The 25,619-nt window shown below is 44.7% G+C and overlaps 1 protein-coding gene across 1 annotated transcript; it reads right to left on the bottom strand.

Annotated features, from left to right (window-relative positions):
• Nucleotides 1–1,780: 1,780 nt before the first annotated feature.
• Nucleotides 1,781–2,484, bottom strand: LOC136551425 (uncharacterized). Its single transcript, XM_066542978.1, has 2 exons — nucleotides 2,346–2,484; nucleotides 1,781–2,268 (listed from the first exon to the last, which is right to left on the bottom strand). The coding sequence occupies exons 1-2, from the start codon at nucleotides 2,406–2,408 to the stop codon at nucleotides 1,900–1,902; spliced, it is 432 nt and encodes a 143-aa protein (XP_066399075.1). The 5' UTR covers nucleotides 2,409–2,484; the 3' UTR covers nucleotides 1,781–1,899.
• Between the last annotated feature and the right edge of the window lie 23,135 nt (nucleotides 2,485–25,619).

Here is a 25,619-nt window from a genome sequence, read left to right as displayed (position 1 = left end):
TACCAGCTGCCCTAGAAAATGCATTTTTATGGGGCAGTTGGAAACACCAGCTGCCTCTGAAAATGCATATGCATATGCATATGCAGTTGGTAGGACCAGTAGTCACCGGAAACAATTTTACTTTTCCTTTTAAGATTTCTTTTTAGTTCTGTAGTTCATATACAATAATATATTGTTCTAAAAGTACAAGTCGTCGTCTCATGGTTCCACATACAAGTAGTCTCATAGGTTTTTCTTTCTTTTTTTCTTTTTGCAATTAAGTAGTCTCATAGTTTTATTATACAAGTTATATATGAAGCTAGATATTATAAGTAGCCTGATAGATCCATATACCAATAATCTCACGAATCCACGTAGGAGTAGTCTCATCAATTCTAAAGAAACGAAATGGTGACCAGATGGAGTTAATGAGAGCCACCAAAAATTTCTTTGCCAAACAACTACGGGATACTGTGTATTTACCGAGTGTGAGTAACACTCGGCAAATAGTGCTACACACTCGGCAAACTCTTTACCGAGTGCCACACTCGGTAAAGTGGACTCGGCAAACAACGACTCGGTGAAGTTATTTTACCGAGTGTCTAATATCGGCGCACTCGGAGCAGAGAGTTACCGAGTGCTACAATGACACTCGGTAAACAATTATGACTTGACGGTCGTCAGCCTCCAAACTGACCGTTAACGGTGATGTTTACCGAGTGTCACTAGCAGCACTCGGTAAATAAATTAGCATTTCGTGATTAAAACAATTCCGCAAATAATTTTTTTGAATAATGTTTACCGAGTGTAGCTCCTAACACTCGGTAAAAGAATAACCATTTTCGTGATTAAAACAATTCCGCAAATAAACTTCAGGAATAATGTTTACCGAGTGTTCCCACTCGGTAAAAAGTAGTCAAATATTTCCGAGTGGGGACGCGGCACTCGGTAAACAATGGCACACTCGGCAAAATTCACAGAATCAGAACCAATTTGGTTCTGTTCGCTATTTTACCGAGTGCTACACTCGGTAAAACTGACAGAATCTCTGTTTTACCGAGTGCTACACTCGGTAAAATATGTCCACAGAATTTTTTTTATTTGTTTCAGTGCATATCCGGTCACAATAAGCAACAAAATCATAGGAAATTATAATAACATGACAGATAGGCAATATATATCACATATATGTCCACAAATATCACATCCACTCACAATAACCAACATATGTCGACAAGCACCATGCAAAGTCCACAAACACCATCAACATATGTCCAAAGTCCACAAAGTTCAACCAAGTCCACAGTTCAACATACAAACCCATCAAACAAGGTCGGATGGCCTGTCACATGGTCGGAGGCCTGCGGAGAAACGGAGTCAAGTCCAGGTCTTGATCACCCTGCATATCGTTGTTCGATCCAGCTATAGAAGGTCCCTAGAATGAGATTGCACATGTGAGTTATCTGGATCAAAGCAAATTCTAAGGTCTAAGCTATGGTAGGTCAAACTAAGGTATAAGTCGAAGGTAGCTCTATATGACACGAAAGTGAAGAGTGCATCTAAGTGACTCACAGGAGTGCCATCGCGCGGAGGTGGAGGCACCAACGGTATCATCGGCGGCGGCGGAGGCGGTGGAGGCTAGCCCATGCTCTGAGAAAAATGGGCCATGTACTCGTACCAGTCCTTGTGCGCCTGCTGGAAGGCCTCAAGCTGGGCCTACACTCGCGCCCTCTCCTGTGCCAACTCGGCCTGGTGTGACAGCTCGAGGGCCTGAAGCTGGCTCTGTGAGGCCTGCTGTGACTCCTGCAGGGCTTCAATCTGGGCCTACAATTATTTATCACATAGTTAGAATGCAAATAAAGAACGAGTAGAAAATGAATGGACAACGAATGCAACAGAACTAACCTGGAGTGCTACCACCTAGGGCTGTGAGCGTGGGCGTATGGCCGGACTCAAACTCGTGCTCCGGGCTCTAATCTGGGCGAGTGTCTGAGTGTTGGCCGTGTCTATGGTGCTGTTGCCCATATAGTACCGCCCGTGTGGCTTACCTGGTCCCAACCTCATGACGATGTCACCCTCGAGGTCAGCGGTGCTCGGATCAAATTCTGACCCATGGATCTCTCTCGCCATCGCCGTGTACTCGCTGAGGCGCCTGTGCACGCTCGGGTTGCTGTATGCCTCGGGCGGGTCCTCCGCGTTGTAGACGAGGTCGGGGTCCTTTGCCTTGCCCTTGTGTGCCAAGGCATATGCCTTGAACGAGGCGCACTCCTGGCCGGGGTGGAACCGCGTCTGCAGGAAGAAGCACAACAATAAGATATTATGCATTCAGAAGTTAGCATAGCAACAACGAAATGAAATCCGCGTACATATCTGGCTGCATATTCCTTGAGGGTAGTGGGGCCTTGTTTGTGCGAGGAACCCTGCATCATCGCACGGCAACGTGAGCGTACGGCGTGATATTGCTCGTACTCCTCACTCAACCACTTGTCCACAATGGCCTCCCAGCAGTTGTCCATCCCCGCACACCAAGCAGGAAGCACCTGCACGTACACGAGCACATGACAAATCATAAATCAATTTCAGTGCAATTAATCACAGACGATGTAATCTCATGTTTACCATCAAGTATTGCTCCTTAGTTAGGGGCAGGTGCACTGCCTGCGCTCTGGTGACTCTGTGTCCTCTGCGGGCATGGTAAATTCTTCTGCACAGGAGCTTTGTCTCATAGAAGAGGTCCTGCACTCGGTGAACACAGACTCTGTTCACCACGTCATCTGCGTCCTCCCTACGTACTCCCTCCGCCAAGGTGTAGTAATCCTACAAGCAAATACAGTCAGTAATATACAATTAATGTGATGTTATTATCAGCATAGTGCGATGAACACGTACCCACAGCTCTTTCATCACCCGGTCGGCCTTGCTGTTATAACACCTGCCAGCTCGATCAGTCTAATCGCTGGCGGCGTGCCAGTGGGACCACTTCATGGTGGGCTGCACAACACCATCGATCCTCACCATCCCGGGGTAGTTTGCCCTGCACAGAAGGCCCAAGACCCCGTTTACTCGGCGAGAGTGACTCCCTGGGATCACCATTTCCCAATCCCTGCACAAACTTATTGAGATTGAATATTAGTTTTTGTTATAACTTAAAAACCTGTGAAGTAGTGTTAACATGCAAAAATTACTTACTTAGTTCCGGAGGGTCGAATCACTGGCCGTCTCTGTATGGGTAAGTCTGGGAGGCGCGACGACCCTCGCAGCCAAACCGTAGGCACCCCATTTTCCTCTGCTAGCAAGTCGGCATCCTCCTCGCGCTCAGCCCACTCGGCCTCATCCTCCCTCCGTGCCTCCTCCACCGCCTCCGCTATCTCCTCCCTGGTCTCCTCCTCCTCCTCATCCTCCTCTGTGGCCGCTACGAACTCGTCGTCGTCGTCCTGTGGAGGAGGTGTCAGCTCTCGACGCCCTCGTCATCGCCGTCCTCCTCCTCCACCCTAGGCTCCTCCTCCACCCTAGGCTCCACCTCCACCCTGGGCTCCACCTCCCTGGGCACGCCCTCGTCATCGTCCTCCTCGTCTTCCCTGGGCACGCCCTCCACCCTCAGTCTGTGCACGCCCTCCTCCTCCATCCTGGCTGGACCCCTCGCCACCAGCCAGTAAGGTCATAACCGACCTAATCTTCCTGATTCCACCGCCCACCATCAATCACCTGCAACAAAAGGAATAAATTATCAGTACACATATACAAAAGTAAATGTATCATACATGTATAAAAGAGATGCAAAATAAGTAAATGTATCATACATGTATAAAATTGCCATAAGTACTACAGATCTTACATGTACTAGAAATAATCATCAAGATCATCGATAGGTGGGCCAAAAATCTCATCATCGCTATTGTCGACGTAATTATGATCGTCTCTCAAAGTCTCATCACTAGCGACACTGCCTGAATGGTGTTGCTCAAGTAATAACAAGTCCTTCGCGTTGTGAACCTCCTCTCCATCATCCCCGTCAACAATGACCGTATCATTGTCTACTTCCATTGCGAGATCTACATCTAAGACAATCTCAAAACTCCCTTCTAATCCTTCTTCTTGAAAGAACTCTCCGTCATATGTGTTTGCATCGATGTTGTAATCATCATCATTTGGGACGGGTACTTTACCATGCGGCGATACCTTGTACACAACATCATACGCCTTAAGACGGTCTTTGGTTTGGCATGGGTATGAGAGATAATAAACTTGCGTGGCCTATTGGGCCACAATGTACACGTCGTCTCCTAGCAAGACGGATGACTTTAGAACTTCGACTAACCCAAGCTCAGGGGTCTTTATCACTTCTTTGGGATCAAACCAATGGCATTTGAATATGACAGGACGAAGAGGTACACAACCAGGAAACTTGAGTTTGTATATTTCTTCAATTATTCCATAGTAGTCCAACCCATCGGTGCCTGGCGTGAAAACACCGGTATTTGTGGTTCTTCGATTCGGCCGACTCTGCTCGTGCCGAGTTGTGTGAAAGCGATATCCATTGACATCGTACACAGAGAATGACTTGACCCTAAATTCAAATCCATTGGCAACTTGCCTCAACTCGGCACTCATAGACACGTCAGTTTTGGCCTGCTAGTTCAAGTAGGATGATTCGTTATATATTTGTCGAGTTGAGAGTTAAGTACAAACAACAAATGAAATTGAACAGTACCTCCTCCTTGAACCAACAAATAAAAGTGGGATTTCGTTCTCCCGCGCCATGTCTTAGAAGGGTTTCAACTTCCGCTTTGGTGGGTTCCCTCCATGATGGACGATGGTAGAGGAGAACAAATTTGCTGTAACGGCCGTTAACAAGAGGGTTGGATGGGTGCATGCGAAATATTGACAAGAAAAGAAACAAGTTTGTGTAAAACTTACGCAATGTACGGGCCAACCTCTTCAAGGTTCCGCAACACATACAGCTGGATAGAGCGCCACTCTTCTAGGCTCAACATCTTCAAGGTAGGTTCACTTGCACTTCCGAGTTGCCCTCGGAAAAGGCTGAGGGTCGACTGATTGTCGGCAGCATTGTAACGAGGGGGTGGATTATGCACGTTAGGAAGGTTGTTGGCATAGTATCTTGTTGTGAAGTATGACACCTCCTCCACAATGGATGCCTCTGCACAGGAAGCTTCAATTTTGCATTTATTTTTGCATTTTGTTCTAAGAACCTTTAGGCATCGCTCAATTGGATAGCACCAACGGGCATGCACAGGGCCCCCCATTTTTGCCTCATATGGTAGGTGCAAGAGCAAATGTTGCATCGGATTGAAGAAGCCAGGGGGAAAGATCTTCTCCAACTTGCAGAGCAACACCGGGGCCATTCTTTCCATTTCTTCAATCTCGGTCCGAGATATCTCCTTAGCACATAGCTTGCGGAAGAACATGCTCAACTCTGCCATCACTCGCCAGATGTGATCAGGGAAATAGCCACGAACCATCACCGGAAGAAGGCGCTCAATCCATATGTGGTAATCATGACTCTTGAGCCCTGTGATTCGCATGGTACTTAAGTTCACACCCCTCCTCCAATTCGCTGCATACCCGTCAGGGAACATCAACGATTGGAACCATTGAAGAACTTCTTTCTTTTGGGCCCTCGTTAGGACGAAGTCGGCCTTAGGCTTCTTCCATGACTTCCCGCGTAAGGGAGGCAACATGTTTAGCTTTGGTCTATCGCACAGCGTTGCTTGATCCAATCTAGCCTTGACATTGTCCTTTGACTTTTCCCAGTCCATGATTGTGTGAAGGACCGCCTCGGCGAAATTCTTTTCAGTGTGCATTACATCAATGTTATGTGGAAGAAGGAGGTCCTTAAAGTAAGGAAGCTTCCACAAGCACGACTTGTGTGTCCAGGCATGCTCTTTTCCATATCCCACGAAGCCCCCCTTTTCATTGTCGACCACAAGACCATCTAACATCTCAAGAACCTAGGCACCTGTCATCATTTCCGGTGCAGAGTCTTCCACTGTGACACCTTTTCGAAAGTTCTTCTTGTCTCTCCTGAATGGGTGGTCAAGAGGGAGGAATTGTCGATGTTTGTCAAACGAAGAAAACTTGCCCCCCTTCTCCAACCGAAAGAACTCCACAACTGACTTGCATATTGGGCATGGCATCTTCGTGTGAACACACCAGCCACAAAATAACCCATAAGCCAGGAAGTCATGCATGGAATAATGGTACCAAATATGCATTCTGAAGTTTGTCTTTGTGAATCGGTCGTATGTCACTACCCCTTCGTCCCATGCACGGACCAAATTGTCTATCAAAGGCTCCATGTACACACTCATATTAGCCCCCGGGTGTCCTGGAATTATAAGTGACAAGAAAATATTTTGCCGTTGAAAGGCGATGCCAGGTGGGAGGTTGAGAGGGATGACGAATACGAGCCAACATGTGTATGGTGAAGAACCCATTCCATAAGGATTGAACCCATCAGTTGCCAGTGCAATGCGTACATTACGAGCCTCGTCAGCTTTGTCGGTATGCTTCCGATCGAAGCTTTTCCATGATTCACCATCGGACAGATGTATCATCTTGTTAGTGTATCGGCGTCCAGTTTTGTGCCACGTCATCTGTTTTGCGGATTCCTCGCTCATGAAAAGCCGTTGGATCCTCGGTATGAAAGGAAGGTACCTCAGGATCTTTGCGCCCCGACTTTTGTTTGCGTCTTCCGACCATTACCAGATTCTAACTCAATGTACCTAGATGCCTTACACTTCGGACAGTACTTATCATCAGCATGTTCTCCCCTAAATAAGATGCATCCGTTTGGACAAGCATGTATCTGCTCGTACGACATCTTGAGTGCACGAAGGATTTTATTTGACTCATACGTGTTCTTTGGCAGAACGTGATCATCCGGAAGTAGGGTGCCAACTACTGTCAACAGTTGATCAAAGGATTCTCTACTCTAGCTAAACTGGGACTTCACAGCCATTAGACGTGCAATGGCATCCAGTTTAGAAACATTGGTGCGCCCGTGAAGGGGTTGTTGTGCCGCATCCAACATGGCATAAAACGCCTTTGCAGTTTGCTCTGGCTCCTGCTCTGCACTTCCTTCATCGAAAGCCATGTCATGGTCATTTAACATTTCTACCACCCCGGCTTCAGAATCAAACTCCTCGATCCGTTGTCTCATGACCTCTTCTCTCGCACGATGGCGTTCACCATGCATGGTCCACCGGGTATAGTTCTCTACAAATCCATTGTTGACAAGATCTTTAGTCATCTCCTCATATGTTTTCATTGCCTTGTTCTTACACTTCCTACAAGGACAACAGGCATGTCGCCGTCCGTTTGCAAATGCCTTCGTCATGAAATCATTGGCCTTCTCAATCCATTCATTTGTGTATTGACCCCTCTTCTGATAGCCCGTGTACATCCACTGATGGTCATTCATCCTAACATATAGACGATATTGCAGTTTAGAGCAATAGAGTAGTAGTGCTAGAGAAAAACCATATGAGATGATAAAGAGACATTCATATTCTTGGTCGATTCACATAGAAGATGTTTGCTAGATTGGATGATGAGATTTTACCTAAGGTTGAAAGGCCGCTATGTCACTTGTAGATGGAGGAATACATGGAACCAATTTTTTTGTAGCCACAAACATCACTAGCAAGATTTATCGAAGATTGAGGTAGAGCATCAGCAGGTTTTGTAGCGTGTCTCAACCATATACCCGAGCACCAGCGCGCGCCTAGCAGCACAACCATGTGGCTAGCACACAAAGGGGCGCTAGGTTCTGTCGTAGCACTATAGGTCACATGGCATGACACTACCACAAACAAATCACCGATGACAAGCCCTAGTTACTAATGAATAGATTGTTCAAAGATTTTGGACAACAAGAGTGATATATTTAGCAAGTGGAATACATGTTGATGAGATAGGTACATACTTGTTGATAGCATGAGAAACTTGGACTGGATCATGTGGAAAAAATTAACAAAAGATTGGATAATTTCCATATATTTTGGACAGAAAGGCAACCAATATATAAACATGTATGCTTATGAAAATTATTATCGGTGTCGTAGCACTAAAGGGTAAAAACTGCCGCTTCTCCTTTGAGGAGATCGATCAGAAGACTGACGAGACGATCGCAGAGATCACGGCGAGCGCGACGCTGCCGCGGATCCCAGCCTGAAGCTGGAAGCCGCTGCCGGTGGTGCTGTCGCTTACCGGGTTAGCTGATGGCGTGACTGCAGGAGAAGAGTGACGACGGTTATGTATGTCATGAACACATACAGCAGAAGCAAAGGCCTCTCACAACGACTAAAGCACTACAGAGAATTGCAGTGGGAAAAAAGAAGAAGGATCAGAATGACTGTTTATCCTCCCAGCCCAATTATCCAACCACGCTGAAAGGGAACTCACAGTCTGTGTGTCCTATTCACTTTCAGAAGAAAAAACGACAAACCGCCGGACTCGCTACATCCCCTATCTGACATGAATTCCACACGGGCGCGACGAGCACACAAGCAATCCCTAAAGCTCTGTGGACGCCGAGCGCTCAGTCCGAGCAGCAGAAACGGCGGCCAGTGCAGGCAACGGGGGTCGTCCCGCACGGATCCATCCATTTCCATTCCATCGCATCACGGCGCCACCAGACGGAGGGGAGAGGTGGGCAACAGGGCAAGTACCTGGCGTCGACGGGAGCAGGCAGGGGTCCCTTGTCGCCACCGGTGCGGCGGGAGCACGTACGGAAGGGGAGGCCGTGGTCAGGGGAGGGGAGAGAGTGCTCGCCGTCGCCACTGCTACTGGGGCCCACCCCACCCCACCTCGCGGGAACAGGAGCGAAGGAGGGAGCACAGGGCGGCGTCGGCGGAGGGGATCGTCGTTCGGTGCGCCGGTGCCGCTGTCTCTCTCTCCGTCTCTCTCTCTCTCCGTCTCTCCGGTGGCGGCGGCTGTGGGGGACCGCTCGGTGGCGGCGGTGGTGGAGGGGAGGAGGCGGCCACGGCGGTGGGGAGGCGCTGGCGACGACGTGGAGGGGAGGAGGCGGCCGCGGCGGTCGGGAGGCGCCGGCGACGGCGGGGAGGCGCGGGCGATGGCGTGGAGTGCGCGGGCGCGGGGAGGCGCGGGCGCAAGTGCGGGGGACGGCGGGGAGGCGCCGGCGATGGCGGGGATGCCGCCGGCGGGGGACGGCGGCGGTGCGGCGGGGATGCGCGGGCGTGTGCGGTGTGTGTGTGTGTGTGTGTGTCTGTGCACGATTTGAGGGAGAAACGGCTAAGTGTTGAATGCTTCTGTTTATCGAGTGCCTAGATGTACGGCACTCGGTAAACTCAAGCACCGTAGCCCAATGACATGTGAGCCTGGTACATGTTTACCGAGTGCCCAGATCTACGGCACTCGGTAAATAGAACCACCGCAACCCAATGACATGTGGGCCTGGTACATGTTTACCGAGTGCCCAGATCTACGGCACTCGGTAAACAGAAGCACCGCAGCCCAATGACATGTGGGCCTGGTACATGTTTACCGAGTGCCCAGATCTACGGCACTCGGTAAACAGAAGCATGGTAGCCCACTGTGGCAGACAGGTGGGCCGTGGCTAACCTTTACCGAGTGTTTGAGGTCACACTCGGTAAAAGTATCCATTATTTCATGCAAAACAAAAAAGAGAAAATGCCAATTTAATCCTAAAATTCACCAAACTTTCACATGAACTATTTCATGTCATCTATTTACTATCTAAAAAATTCCAAGTTCAAATCATAATGTTGAATTTCACTCTTAATAGAAATCCTACTCGTCATTGTGAATGTTTAGCGTCTCTTTGGGAGATGTACCGGTTCGGCAGCGACGAATGTAAAAATACTTCCGAAACGTTATGAAAATTTTTCTATAACATAGATGTATGCTTCAATGTTAATTCTTCCAATCTCATGATTTATCGAGATCGATTTTAATTATTACAATTAAATTTACACGATATGTACCTAATTTTCATAAAGAATGAAAATTTTGTGAAATATAGTAAATAAATCGAAATAAACACCATATTTTGGAATGGAGTACTAAATATCATATGTGGATAGAGGAAAAAGAATGAAGGGAAAAACAAGAAATTTGGTTGAATTTTACCGAGTGTTGTGCCAATACACTCGGTAAAAGATAGTGTTTACCGAGTGTTGTGCACTTACACTCGGTAAAACTTTATTATTACCGAGTGCAAATACTTCTACCGAGTGTGACACTCGGTAAACATTTTCGGTCTTTTTTATTTGCTATGAGCGCTTGATGGGCGGAGCTGTTGTTACCGTGATGTTTGCCGAGTGTATGCTCATAACACTCGGTAAACATGTCATGCCGTGACGCCGTTTGGCGCACGGTTGCTATCCTAGGTGACGTGGCACCTCAATACCGAGTGGTTGTTTTTACCGAGTGTGCCCCTTCGGTAAATTTGTAGTTTTACCGAGTGTCTGAAGTTACCGAGTGTGCTGACTCGGTAAAGCGGTCGACTACCGGGTATTTATGTTTTCCGAGTGTTGGCACTCGGTAAGTACTGTTTTTCGAGTGCCCCGACTTTTGACACTCGGTAATTATCGGGGCACTCGATAACTACACAGTCTCCGGTAGTGCATCAGTTCAATCCATATTCTTCATCAGCCATCGTTAAGGCTAATCATGAGGCAGCAGCTAGGCTAGTAGCCTATTACTTGTACGTATAGAAAACTTATCTGACTTACTTAGGTTGCAGGCCGCGGCAAGTATATCGACACGTACGTCGTGGCCACACACCGAGAAGAGCTCCACCATGCGCATATGACGCATCGGCGCCGGCAGAAGCTGGCCGATGTCGCCGTTCACGACGTGGCACAGGCAGGTGACCGTGTCCAAGGTGAACATGGCGTTGAAACCGTCGCAGCAGGTGGCCTCGGGCGCGTACACGGTGGCGTTAGTGAGGAAGCCCGCGCACGGCATCATCCGCGCCAACCACGGCCGGCACTCCCTCGGCTGCGGCGGCAGCTGTGGAATGCCGCCGCCATCACCGTCACCGTCTGGGGCTGGGGACGGCGCCGCTCCTGGATCTGCGTTTGCCGCGGCGATGGCCCTGGCAAGGGCTCCTCCGCCGACTCTGCTCGCCGCAGATGGCTGCAGGATAACGGCGGCGAAGGCGACGAGCAAGGCGATCGTCAGCAGCGTGCACTTGTTGCGTGGAGCCATCGTAATCGATCGACGATGACGCGTGTGTGGAGGTTCTGTTATCGAGCACCGGTTTTATAGAGAGCGTGGTTATATATAACAACTTGATGGCCAAACTGCGGTCCACTTTAGTCAAGTGCCTATGGTGGGTCACAATCTTTTCATGTTAGGTTGGAACGTATTTTCGGGCGCTGGGTGTGCCTCGGCCTCAACCAGATCGTGGTTATCGAAAATCTGTTTTACTAAAAACGATGTGGAGCCGTTTTTAATTTAATCCGTATTTCTGGTTTTCTAGAAAATGAATTTATCTTATACAGGGGTTTGTTGGAAGATCCAAGTAAAGCTAGTTCCACAAAAACTAGTTCTAGTTAAACATTAGATTCAAACAACCCCTAGATACAACCGCTACTTCTACCACCACTAGTTCTCATCAACAAAAGTTTTCAATAATATGTGCCTAAAATAAAAAAAAAGTAGGGCCACTTGAAGAACTTTATTATCACAACCCGTGCCACATAGATGCAACCGCTAGCCACCCCATAGTTAGTTATTATCCTAGGCACCTACGTCACATCCAAATCCTCCAAAACAAAATCTCTATTGCCTTCTAGTATTTCTTATACGAAAATGATAACATAATATAAAATTTTGGTCAACCTCTTAGGCGGCGGGAGACCAGAGCGACCACATGGCCAGCATCCCTGGCACCCTAACATACAACTAGAACCTACTACCTCCGTCCACAAAAGAATACAATTATGGGATCTGTGCCGGTTAATGTAGTTCAAGTTTGACCAAGTTTATAGTAAATACTATTAGCATTTATGTCTCCAAATAAATTTATCATGAAAATATATTCTATAATGAATCTAGTGGCATTTATTTTGCATCTTGAATGTTAGTACTTTTTTTATATAAATTTAGTCAAAGTTTAAACTGTTCGACTCCTTGAAAGCGAGAATTGCATTCATTTGTGGACGGAGGTAGCATAAAATGTAATCTTCACTGTCTGCTCTACTTCTCTGTATTCTCATATCTAAAGATAGTGGTCACTGATTAATTAATTCTAATGAATGTCTTGGTGGCGGCAGTTGGGGCGACGATGGAATGTCGAAGAAAAACATCGTCACCCCATGAACCACATATCTTTACACATGGCTGCCTCTATTTTTCCAATCGCGGATACATAGGTAGTGAGGATGTTTGGAGCTAGAGGAGGAGGGTTTTCTTCATCCTACCCAAAACTAAAGATTGGGAGGTGGTTTTAGCAAACCGTTGGAGATGCTGTCAGTTACGAGCAAATATTAACAAACATAATGTATATACAGCTTCGAATATAACCACGCAAATCATAGTTTGTACCTTCACAAGTATTGTTACAATTGAATATATCATTTCATCTATATCTCTGACGGCCCTCCGCAATCTTAAGTGTGCTCAGATTGTGTCACTGTCACCAGTTTTTTTTAACACAGGAAGTGACTAGATAATAAATCAATCTAGGAATTCATCACCTCAAGGAATAAAGTAAGCTTCTAATAACTTTCTGGACACATGTTTCCTCCTAGAACGATAATCCACTTCGATATGCATCATTCAACATGACAATATTCTCTAATATTATTACATATTCACACCATATAAAACTTAGTTATTTGTGGACTTGTATCCCAACCACAAGCAACAGGGTCTGACGAACCCGCATATGGTTTCAACCGTTGCAGTAGCAAAAGTTTGTGCTCTTCTTCTATACTAGACCTTGACATTGTAGACCGTTTGTGTGCACTCCATGAGACAAGATTGGATCACAAGAAAATTGAAAAATAACTAATAGATGTTATGTAATCTAGAGGTCCTACCCAATTGGCATACACTAGAATGGATTTCTAGATGCAGTCAAAACTGATTTGTAGAGGCGGATATGCCAACTAACTATGTACAAAGGCCTCTAGAAATCAAGCATTTCTAGCATCCATCTGTAGCAATTGATTTCTAGATGCAGGACAAAACATGAGCCAGTTTAAAAATCGATTTCCAGTGACAAGTGACATTACCAGCTGCCCTAGAAAATGCATTTTTATGGGGCAGTTGGAAACACCAGCTGCCTCTGAAAATGCATATGCATATGCATATGCAGTTGGTAGGACCAGTAGTCACCGGAAACAATTTTACTTTTCCTTTTAAGATTTCTTTTTAGTTCTGTAGTTCATATACAATAATATATTGTTCTAAAAGTACAAGTCGTCGTCTCATGGTTCCACATACAAGTAGTCTCATAGGTTTTTCTTTTTTTTTTCTCTTTTTGCGATTAAGTAGTCTCATAGTTTTATTATACAAGTTATATATGAAGCTAGATATTATAAGTAGCCTGATAGATCCATATACAAATAATCTCACGAATCCATGTAGGAGTAGTCTCATCAATTCTAAAGAAACGAAATGGTGACCAGATGGGGTTAATGAGAGCCACCAAAAATTTCTTTGCCAAACAACTTGACCTATATCCTAATTATAACCCCTCCCTTCTAATGGACAAGGTTACACACATCAATTCTAAAGAAACGATTAAGCATTTCTCAAGATATCGTAGAAGCAAACGATAAAGCGCGGGTTAAAAACCCACTAATGAGATGGGTAACAAAAACTCTAACTAGTTATATACGCAAAATAAAAAATTGAACTGCAAAATTTATGTAAGCCAATTAAATAATCTAACTCAATGGTCACTAGCAGTTGCACGCAACACAATAAAAATATGACTGAAGCGCTCAGAACATGACAATAGAAAGCTACTGAATGAAGTTCCTGCATCCTGCTGCTATAAGAACCGAGAGTTGATGGACATGCCACCACCTAATGAAAGCTAGTAGCTGCCGAACGCACTTTGCCAACCTGAAAAGTGAAAACAGAGTCGAGAGCAAGGAACAATTAAACAAGGCATGTTACAGGTCTCAAGGATTACCCTATTTAATCAAATAGGAAAATTTGTACACTAAACTGACAAACACAACAATTGTTCATGATAAATTTCTTATATCTAAGGTAAAGTCATAAATTCAATTCCTAATATCTTGACATTAGAATTATTTCTTTCTTTTATGTGGCTTTCTCCACTTCAAACGAAACGCAAAAAAAAAAAAAAAAAAAAAAAAAAAAAAAAAAAAAAAAAAACCTGGAGAACAGCGAAAACAAAAGGCGTGAGAAAAGAGACGGAAAAGATAAAGTAAAAAGAAAAAACAGACCAAAAGAGAAAAACGTAGAACTTTTTTTTTTAAAACAGCATAAAATAAAATAAGAAAAACAACCGAGAAAACCAGATCAAAACCATAAAAAAGCAAAGAAAAATAAAAAACAATGTAAAATAATTTTTAAAAACGACCAAGAAAAAAAACACGTGGAGAAAAAGGAAAAATGACACATACAAAGAAAAAACACAGAACAAATGGAAAACTATAAATGTTGGAACGGACGAAGAAAACAGAATGGAAGCCCACCTAGCAAAGTCGGATGCCTAGGCCCAAAACATACAGACATAGAAATCAGCCTAGAATCATAACGGGAGGTATAATAATCTAAAAAAAATAATCCTTAGATGCTACGTACCTACATGCAAGAAAAATAATGCTATTCGAGAAATTAATTAGAGATTGACTCAGTTTATATATACGACTATTGTGCACATTCAAAGTTGAGAAAGGTGAAAGACGAGCCGCATGCTCACACGGCCCAATATGTGCCATGACGTGCATGCTCACACGGCCCAATATGTGCCATGACGTGCATGCTCACACGGCCCAATATGTGCCATGACGTGTATAAGCTCCGGCTCAGTAAGTGAGACTATTTTTTAAGCTCTAGACGACTGGATCGAGGGACAGAGGAAGAGGATGAGAGTAAGTAATAGAACAAAAGAGGCCGAGAGTGAGGAAGAGACGACTAAAGGAGAGAGAATCTCTTTATTGTCATATATATATTAGCAAACATGTCCATTTTTACAATAGAATTTATATCTTACGTAATCTGCTCTAATATGTTTTGGAATCAGACTTTGCACCATGGTTGCACATGCCTTGAGTTATGAGACAATAAACGAATTAGAAATCTAATCTCTAGTTCATCACGTACTACTGCTCTTAGAAAACTGGCTACACTCTTATGCTTCCGAAAGTAAATGAACATAGGAGAGAGTGTGATGAGCTAAAATTTGGAATAAGAAATTTTGGGAGTTTACATTAGGTATAGACATATTTAGAGAGAAATTGAATAGATTGAATTAGATGTTGCAATGGGATATGAGATTCTTTTAAATGCATAGGACCCGTTTGGTACGCTTCATTAGTGGAGCAGGGTTTCTTTTTTTTTTTTTTTGCTTCGGATGATGGAGCAGCTCCATTGGTGGAGTTGAAGCTGTTTTAGAAAAAAACATTTAGTAAAATAGCTTCTCCTGGTGAGAAAAAACAACAAATTATCTATACTGCCCTTTTTTTATTTTATTTTCCCCCTTATTTATTTTACTCTCCTCCTTTTCCCTCTCCAAATTATGTCATCACCATGGGATCAATTGCACGCAAGGATGCCTTGTCTTCTCCATCCGAACAGGCCGTGTGCACAACGACGATCGCGGGCTCTAGTGGAAGGGGATGAACCGCTCACGCACGGGCTCATGTGGAAGGGCGACGGCCATGGGCTCCAACGGAAGGCCGGCGCACGCAATGATGGTGTGTGGGAGTGGCAGTGGTGGCATGCGGCGAGAGTGATAGTGCTCGGGCTCTCTTCGCCCACGCTGGCTCGAGCGCCTCTCCCTCTGTCCAGGGCAAATTCGCCCTGGGCGCCCACAACTTTGATGACAAAGCAGGATGAAGTTACAATTTTTAGCTTCGTCTTTCAATCCTGACTTCTCTCAGCGTAATTTGTGGAACTTCTATTGTGGAGTTGGGGCCTGTCGACGCGTTTGGCAAACGGAGTCACGAAATAGCTCCCGAAGAGGCTCTTGGAGCTCTACCAAACGCTGTCATAGACTTTGTCTGTTTGGATAAAATTTTTTGAACGTAATGGCAGGCGCTCTGCCTTTAAATTAAGAAGAATAGAATTCACCTAGGTTTTAATGGACAACCGGGCCTAAAAACCTTTTAGACGCACAAATTAATAAACAGACCCCAATAATACAAAGCCCTAACACACGGCAACCCACTTACAAACAAGGTAACACAAAAAGTCAACATCACCCACCGCATGTTCTCATAGCCAAGCTTATCACAAACGGCAAAAGAGTAGCTCCAACTTCTCACAGTCATCCAGTATCTCCGACAAGATTATTTACCGAGTCTCGTCTCGCGTCATTGTTTAGTCCTATCTATAAGAACTTGGTCTAGCATGGCGTTAATGAGTCCTCAAGCAGCGCAGATGGTGCATGGAAGCCTTATGTCATAATCTGCCCCGACATGGCTGGTCCATTGAGGCCACTGAGTTCCACCAGTGCCTTGATGACAACGTCAGACAGTGGGTCTTTGAAGAGGTCGACGTAGCGCAGCAAGGTCATCCCCATAGTTTGACCTTCCTCCTGTGTGATGCCCAGCCTCTTCATGAGCGATTGCCTTGCTCTGCTTTGTGCATCACCACGCGGCCAAGCAATGACTGCTAGACGTGCGCTGCATAGTGACGGTTTGCCCAATGTGGCAGAACCACCTAAATTATATGACCCACGTGCACCTGTTATTGTCCTAAAGACCTCTATCAGGTGTCCTCGGGGAACCCCAAATAATCCATATTTTACAACTCATACAGGATCAACATAGAGTTACCACAATATTACAACATTTGGTACAAAAATATCATGCATCAGAGTGCGAAAGACTTATAATATTAGTTTACAAAACATGTTCAAGTAAAACTTAACTTAAGATCCAAAAAGGTGAGTAGTACTATAGAAGCAACTTAGGTGAAGCGCCTAAGGTAGAAGAGACAACCAAATCATGTTGAGCCCACCGACATGACCTCAATTAGCAACACTGGTCAGAACCTGCAACCGGGGTTAACAAACCCTAAGTACTTTAGGGTACTCAACAAGTCTTACCCGACTAAAAAAATAGACTCCAAGGGTATGAAGGCCTAAAGGAAAATCTAAAGCAAGGATAACTTTTGTAGAAAAGCTTAGTATGAGTGGACCCTTACTTTCATTGTTTTAGCTTCATGTTAAGTTATCAATAGTATCTAGTTTGCACCTGGTCTAAATCAATCACTTATTTAATCATCTCATCTCATCTTGTCTCATCTCGTATCCAAAGTAACCATGTTTCATAGATTAAAGTATGATGCAGGGCAGTTGATCGAGTCTCCATAACTGAGGAGCATGACGATTCAAATTGATTAGGTCCAGCTGGGGTTTCCTTACCACACGACATATGTAGGTCCTAGACCTACATATATCAACCTTCACTCGGATCCTCCAAAACATGAACCGGTCTGCGCTACCCGAGAGCACAGTGCTCCACCTCCATGTGTCGTTTGTCCTTTATAGATTCATAGGATGTGTACACACTACTCTCACCATCTCCCACGCCCAGTGTGCGGTTGTGTTTTCACATAATGGAATAGTCGAGTGTCGATGCCATACCCCTAAGTATCCTGACTACAGTATTTACTGAACACCGACTCTGGATCAGAAGAGACCTGGCTAGGTGCGACGACCATGTTGTAAAACATATGGACTCTATCCTAGAAGGAAAGGAGAAGGAGGAATCCTAATCCTAGTCCGTTTGTATGTTGGCTCTTACCAAACTCTTAGACCTTGGTAGGACTATATATATGTGGGAGCTCTATGTTGTAATCACCAATATTCAAAAGAATAAATAATAGTCGCCCTATCCTGTGTCTATTTGTTCTCTACTTTCATCTACTGTGTTGATCATGAGAGATGGAGAGGGTGAAAGCTCTAGTTTTGTTTTGGTGAATTGATGAAACCCTAAGTGTTAACCTAGTTTATCAAAGTGATCATGAGATAGGTAGCACTATTCCAAGTGGTGGAGCAATGGTGAAGATCATGATGATAGTGTGGTGACCATGGTGATCAAGTGCTTGGACTTGCAAAAGAAGAAAGAGAAAAACAAAAAGCTCAAGGCAAAGGTGAAACTTGGTAGGAGCTTTTTGGTTTAGTGATTGAGACACTTAGCGAGTGTGACCACATTTAGGATCGATAGCCATACTATTAAGAGGGGTGAAACTCATATCGAAATGTGGTTATCAAAGTACCACTAGATGCTCTAACTCATTGCATATGCATTTAGAATCTAGTGGAGTGCTAACACCCTTGAAATTTTTTGTGAAAATATGCTAACACACGTGCACAAGGTGATACACTTGGTGGTTAGCAAATTTGAGCAAGGGTGTAGAAGTTGGTGAAGTGGAGGAGTTGATTTTCCCTGAAAATCAGTGACCGGACGCTGTGCTCAAACTGACCGGACGCGGGGTTAGTGAGTCCGGTCATTTATAAAAAGGTTGGCGCGCTTGGCCTCTATCTGGTGCTTGACCAGACGATGAGGCAAACGGTGACCTGACGTGGTGATGCTGGTGCGTCCGGTCAGGCCGATGTGGTGGCGCGCAACGAGGTGAAGGGTGAGTGGACGCTGGGGCGTGTCCGGTCATGGTGGACCTAACACGTCCGGTCGCGTTTGGGCGGCTCTAGATCGTCTTTGGAAATGACCAGACACTGGATTCCCCTAGGGAGCAGCACGTCCGGTCATGTCTGTAGGATCAAGATGGCAGACTAGAGGGGGGTGAATAGTCCTTTTTAAAATTAGTCACGTTGGCTAACCGTAACAAATACAGAATTAAAACTATCGGTCTAGCCAAGACTACACCCCTCTATCTAAGTTATCAAGCACCTTGAAAAGATCATGAACAAGCAACTAAGGTGCCGGGCTAGCAAGAGCTCACCTAACCAATTCTAGGAGCAAGGTCACATAAACCTATGCCACTAGTACTTCAAGCACAGGGGAGCTCCTACACAACTAGTAAGCAAAAGCACAAAGCTCCTAAGATCACTAGCAATGCTCAATAACAAGGCAACTAATGCCAAATTAGAGAGTGCAAATTACTTAGCTACACAAACTAAGCAATGTGTCTAACAAAGTACTAAAACTAAATTAGCCATGCAAGGCAGCTACTTCTATGCTACACAAGCAAGAAGGTAACTAGCAAGCTATATAAGCAAACTAATTACAAGAGCAACTACACAAGCACAATGCATAAGAAAGTAATTACAAGCTTGTGTAAAGGGGATGCAAACCAATGGGAAGACAAGGATGACACGATGATTTTATCCCAAGGTTCATGTGTTTGCCAACACGCTAGTCCCCGTTGTGTCGACCGCTCACTTGGTGGTTTGGCGGCTAATTGGCATCACTCGCCAAGCCCACATGTCAGGCACTGCAAGGACCTACCCTGAAAGTGAGGGTAGCTCAATGACATGCTCTACTAGAGTTGTTCTTCGCGATCCCCACAGGGTGAGCACAATCACCCTCACAAATCCTCCTCTAGAGCACTTCACAATCTTCTCGCATGCTTTAACGGAGTCACAAGCCACCAAGCCATCTAGGAGGTGGCAACCTCCAAGAGTAACAAGCACCACTATCTTGCAACTCGATCACCTAGTGCCACTCGATGCAACCTCACAATGCAATGCACTAGAATCACACTCACTCATAATTGGATCGCACTCTTACAAGCACAAGTGACTTAGAGGGCATCCAAGCACACCTACACAAGACACCATGGCTTAAGGGTGCTCAGCAACCAGTCTAGGACTGAGCTTCACCTCTATTTATAGCCCCCAAGCCAAATAGAGTCGTTGGAGCAAAGCTACTGATTTTTGCGAGGGCACCGGACACGGCACTGTCCTCCCCAACGATCAAATTCCAATAGCTACTAGTTGTTGGTCACCAGACAGCTAGAGGTGGTGCACCACCATAGGGGTGGCAGTGACCTCCTTGGCCAACTGCGCAAAATCCTTGCCCTCAGGAAAAATAGGGTGGCGCACCACCCTAGGCACGGTAGTGCCCAGGCAGTGACCATGCCCTGCTCCCTCGCTCTCAGTCAAAAAGGGACGGTGCACCAGACAGCCCCTAGCAGTGCCACCACCCTCCACATGGTGGTGCATGCTGGACACGACGGTGACCAAGTCACCCACTGCTGCTCTCGGCCTCGGTCTTGTGGACACCACCCTAGGAGTGGTGGTGCCACTAGACAGGTAGTGGTGGTGCCCCCCAAGGGCACCAACCAACTCCTCCCTCTCGGCCTCTAGGTGGGCACCGCTCTAGGGGTGGCAGTGCCACCCAAGCAACACTTCCAGCCTAGTTTCAGCTCCTCTTCTTTGCCTTTTCTAACACATTTTCAAATGTGCTAACACCACTAAGCGAACACCAACTTGTGCACGCGTGTTAGCTTTTCACAAATATTTCCCAAAGGATTAGCACTCTTTTCACAATGCCACTCGATCCTAACACGTATGCAAAGTTAGATCACTCAAGTGGCACTAGATGACTGATATGCAAACAAGTTTGCTCCTCTTAATAGTACAGCCATCTATGCTAAACCTTGTCATGTACTTCTCTACACCACCTTTGACCGATGAAATGAAATGCCCCACAAATATACATTTGCCTTGTGCATTCCATTCCATCTCCTCCAATGTTGATGCAACACATGCACCAACCAATCACAAATGATATGATCCACTTCATATCATCACATGACCGTATTGGTTCATCGATCTTGACTTCACTTGTTCTTCTCTGTTGCTTCGGTCTGTCGGCGCCAAGTCATCACTCAACTTGCCCTTCACACTTGCATTTGGTCTGTCAAGCCAAGTCTTGTCTTGATCTTCTTCACCTTAGTCACATGACTCAATGTCATGTCTCATATGCAATGAGCTCCTTCATCACATGTGTGAGCCTTGTAACAAATCCAAGCCATCTCACCTCCATGGCATGTATTGCTCACACACATGTACCTATAGACTAATCACCTATGTATCTCATATTGAAACACATTAGTCCACCTAGGTTGTCACTCAATTACCAAAACCAAACAAGGACCTTTCAGTGTCTTGGCCATGGCACGCGCGCGTGAGCCCTTCTACTGATCGGCATGTCCGGTCTTAACTTAACGCGTGAAGGTTTGAATTTGACCATTGGAATCATACACGTGAGGTTGAATGGAGGTGACACGTGGATAGCAATGGTTGACTGGATGCTAGGGCATGTGTCCGATCATACCTAATCGGCGCGTCCGGTCGCCCCGAGTTGGGCTGCAGTGAGAGCCCAACGGCTCTATTTTGAGGGGGTCTCTATTTAAGCCCCCTGGCCAGCTCAAGCTCACTCTCTTGACCATTGGCATTGACATAGCAACCTTGTGAGCTTAGCCAAAGCCCTCCCACTCATCTCCATCATTGATTCATCATCTTTGTGAGATTGGGAGTGAATCCAAATGCATTACTTAAGTGATTGCATCTAGAGGCACTTGGTATTCATGTTTCACTGTGGGATTCTCTTGTTACTCTTGGTGGTTGCCACCACCTAGATGGCTTGGTGTAGCGAGGTTTGTTGAGCGGAGGTTGATGATTGTCTTCGACTCCGATCGTGGTGATTGTGAGGGATTCTTGACCTTTTCTCGGCGGAGAGCCAAAAGGTACTCTAGTGGATTGCTCATGGCTTGTGTGACCCTTATCTTATGTTGGTTGTGCGGCACCCTATTGAGGGTTTGGCGTGCGATGCCAATTAGTGCGTGAACCTCCAAGTGAGTGAATCGCCACAACGAGGACTAGCTTGTCGGTAAGCAAGTGAACCTAGGTAAAAAATATTGTCATCTTTTCCAAGGATTTCTTGGTATTCATTGTGATTTATAGGCTCCATCATTGTGATTGGCTCAATTCCTCTATACGGCAGTATAATCATCACATCCCCTACCTTGCATTTATATTTCTAGTGTTGCTTCACTCTTTAGTATAATTAGTTTTAAGAGCAAGCTTGTGCTGGGTCTAGTGGTTAGTGTGGCTCTTTAGTTAGTTTTTGAGAGCACACTAACTTAGTGTAGTGACATAGCTATTGTGTGCTTAGATATCATAGACACTAGAATTGTGGTAGGTGGCTTACATTTTAGTAGGCTAGCGCAACACTCGCTTCACCGTTTAATTGTGTAACATCTTTGCTAAGTGTTATTGTAGAAATTTTCAACGGGCTATTCACCCCCCTCTAGCCATTAGGACCTTTCAAGTGGTATCGGAGCTGTGGTCACTGTGATTTGAGGATTAACAACCTTCGATGTCAAAATGGCTCAAATCAACAACACCAAGAAGCTACCCCAATTTGATGGCTCCAACTATCCTTATTGGAAGGCTAAGATGACAACATATATCAAGTCAATTAATAAAAAGGTATGGAAGGTGGTGGAGACCAAGATTGATTGCCAATGAAGAGGCTTCCACCACCGCCAAAGAAGTGCTACTCCAAAACAATGACATTGCTCTTAGTGCCATTCATGATGCTTTGGATGAGAAGCAAATCAAGAACATTGAGATGGCTCATGAGGCATAGAAGAAGTTAGAGGAATCATTTGAGGGCACTCAAGCCATGAAGGGTGCCAAGGCATACATCATCAAGGAGAAGTTTGCTAGTTTCAAGATGAAAGATGATGAGAGTGTGCCAGAGATGTTCTATAGGCTTCAAGTGCTTGTCAATGATCTCAAAGCACTTGGAGAAGAAGTGAAGGACAAGGACTTCTCCCACAAGTTATTGAGATGCTTACCTTCAAGATTTGGCACATTGGTCGTTATTCTAGTGAGGAGTAGTTTGGACACCATGACACCAAACCAAGCATTGGGAGATGTGATGATCAATGACACATAGAGATGATGATTAGAAGGAAGAAAAGAAGGAGAAGAAAGATGAGAAGAAGGATGAGAAGAAGAAGAGTGTGGCATTTAAGGCCACATCATCCAAGGGTAAGACAAAGCAAGAATCATCAAGTGAAGATAAAGACTTGAGCTTTGATGAGATGGATGATGAGAAGATGGCTCTCTTTGTCAAGAGATTTGGCAAGTTCATGGTGAAGAAGGGCTACCGTGCTAGAAGGAAGAAGTCTTCATCCAATAACAAGGAAGAGTCAAGAAGGTGCTTCAATTATGGAAGCAAGGATCATCTTGTTGCTCAATGCCCATACAATAGTGACAATGATGATGACAATAAGAAGAGCAAGAAGGACAAGAAGGAAAAGAAAGAAAAGAAGGACAAGATGATCTTTAAGAAGAAGAAGAAGGGTGGTTCATATGTGGTCACTTGGGATAGTGATGCTTCCTCAAGTGATGATGATGATAGTGATGATGACAAGACCACCAAGAAGAAGGCTCTTGCAAGCATTGCTATCAATGAGAAGCCTTCTCTCTTTGACACTCCATCATGCTTCATGGCTAAGGCCACTAAGGTACAAACTTGTGATGATGGATGTGGTGAGAAACATGATAATTAAAGTGAAAGTGACAATGATGATGAACCCACTAAAGATGAACTAATTGACATATTAGATGATGATAAAGAATATTTTGACATTAAGAAAAGGGAATATAACGACTTGCGAAAGGAACTAAATCCCTTAAGCAAGCCTTTGATGAGCTTAATGCGTCTCATGAGAGGCTAGAGGAAGCCTATGAGAAGCTTGGCAAGTCTCACAAGAAGCTTGAAAAAGCTCATTCCTCTCTACTTGATGAGCAAAATGAGAAGGAGCATGTCGTAACATGTGATAAAGGCTTAACTTGTGACATAATTGACGAATCTTTCTATAAGCCTATCATTGTTGCTCCCACTAACCCTTCTTGTAGTACTTCCACTTCTACCTCATCTAGTAGTGATGGTTTCACTTGTGATGTCTCACTAATGATTGAGAAGGAGACCCTCAAGAAGAAGGTCAATGAGCTCAATTACACCTTGGCTAAGGCCTATGGTGGTGAGGACCGCTTGCTTATGTGCTTGGGTAGCCAAAGAGCTTCTCTCTACAAAGAGAGATTGGGTTATACCCTCAAAAAAGGCAAGGCGGCCTTTGCTCCTCACAAGACTAGTTTTGTGAAGAACAATGGTCGGTTTTGCACTAGTTGTAAGCAAGTTGGTCATGTAGAGCAAAAGTACATGAAAAAGAAGCATCAAGCCAATGTATCCTCTATTAAGCTTGATTCTTTCTATGTGCTTACTAAGGATACAAATGGTGTGAAGGCTAAGTTCATTGGTGCACCATGGATAGGTTCAAAGAAGAAAGCCATTTGGGTCCCAAATAGCTTGGTCACTAACCTTCAAGGACCTAAGCAAGTTTCGGTACCTAAAAGCAATTGAACTTCTTTTGTAGGTCAATTACAAATTCGGAGAAAGGCATTGGGTTCTTGATAGTGGGTATACTCAACACATGACTGGTGATGCAAGAATGTTCAACTCAATCAACACCAATGGCAATGATGGCTTTGATAGTATCACATTTGGTGACAATGTCAAAGGCAAGGTCAAAGGGCTTGGTAAGATTGCAATATCCAATGACATGAGCATTTCCAATGTGTTACTAGTTGAGAGCTTGAACTTCAATTTACTATCCGTGGCTCAATTGTGTGATCTTAGATTTAAGTGCATATTTGGGGTAGATAATGTAGAGATCATAAGTGTAGATGGCTCTAATTTAATCTTCAAAGGCTTTAGATATGAGAATCTATACTTGGTTGATTTCAATGCTAGTGAAGCTCAATTGTCAACATGCTTGTTCACTAAGTTTAGCCTAGGTTGGTTATAGCATAGAAGGCTTGGTCATGTTAAAATAAAACAATTGAATAGATTGGTTAAGCATGACTTGGTTAGAGGCTTGAAAGATGTTGTGTTTAACAAGGATAAGATTTGTACCTCTTGTCAAGCCAGCAAACAAGTTGGAAACACCCATCCTAAGAAAAAGCATGATAAGCACTAGTAATGCATTTGAGTTATTGCACATGGATTTGTTTGAGCCAACACAATACACTAGCATCGGTGGAAACAAATATGGCTTTGTGGTAGTGGATGACTATACAAGATACACTTGGGTATTCTTTCTAGTAGACAAGAGTGATGTATTTGCAACTTTTAAATCATTTATCAAGGGCAATCACAATGAATTTAAAACAACCATCAAGAGAGTTAGAAGTGATAATGGTAGTGAGTTCAAGAACACTAGAATTGATGAGTTATGTGATGAGTTTGGAATTAGACATCAATTCTCAGCCAAGTACACTCCACAATCAAATGGCCTTATTGAGAGGAAAATATAACCTTGGTTGACATGGCAAGATCAATATTGAGTGAGTACAATGTGAGTCGATTCTTTTGGGCCAAAGCTATCAACACGGCTTGCTATTGTAGCAACCGCTTGTATTGTCACCCATTGAAAGA

Source organism: Miscanthus floridulus, chromosome 4 (genome assembly GCF_019320115.1).
Source record: "Miscanthus floridulus cultivar M001 chromosome 4, ASM1932011v1, whole genome shotgun sequence".
Taxonomy (NCBI): domain Eukaryota; kingdom Viridiplantae; phylum Streptophyta; class Magnoliopsida; order Poales; family Poaceae; genus Miscanthus; species Miscanthus floridulus.
This window is presented reverse-complemented; position numbering and strand designations above follow the sequence as displayed.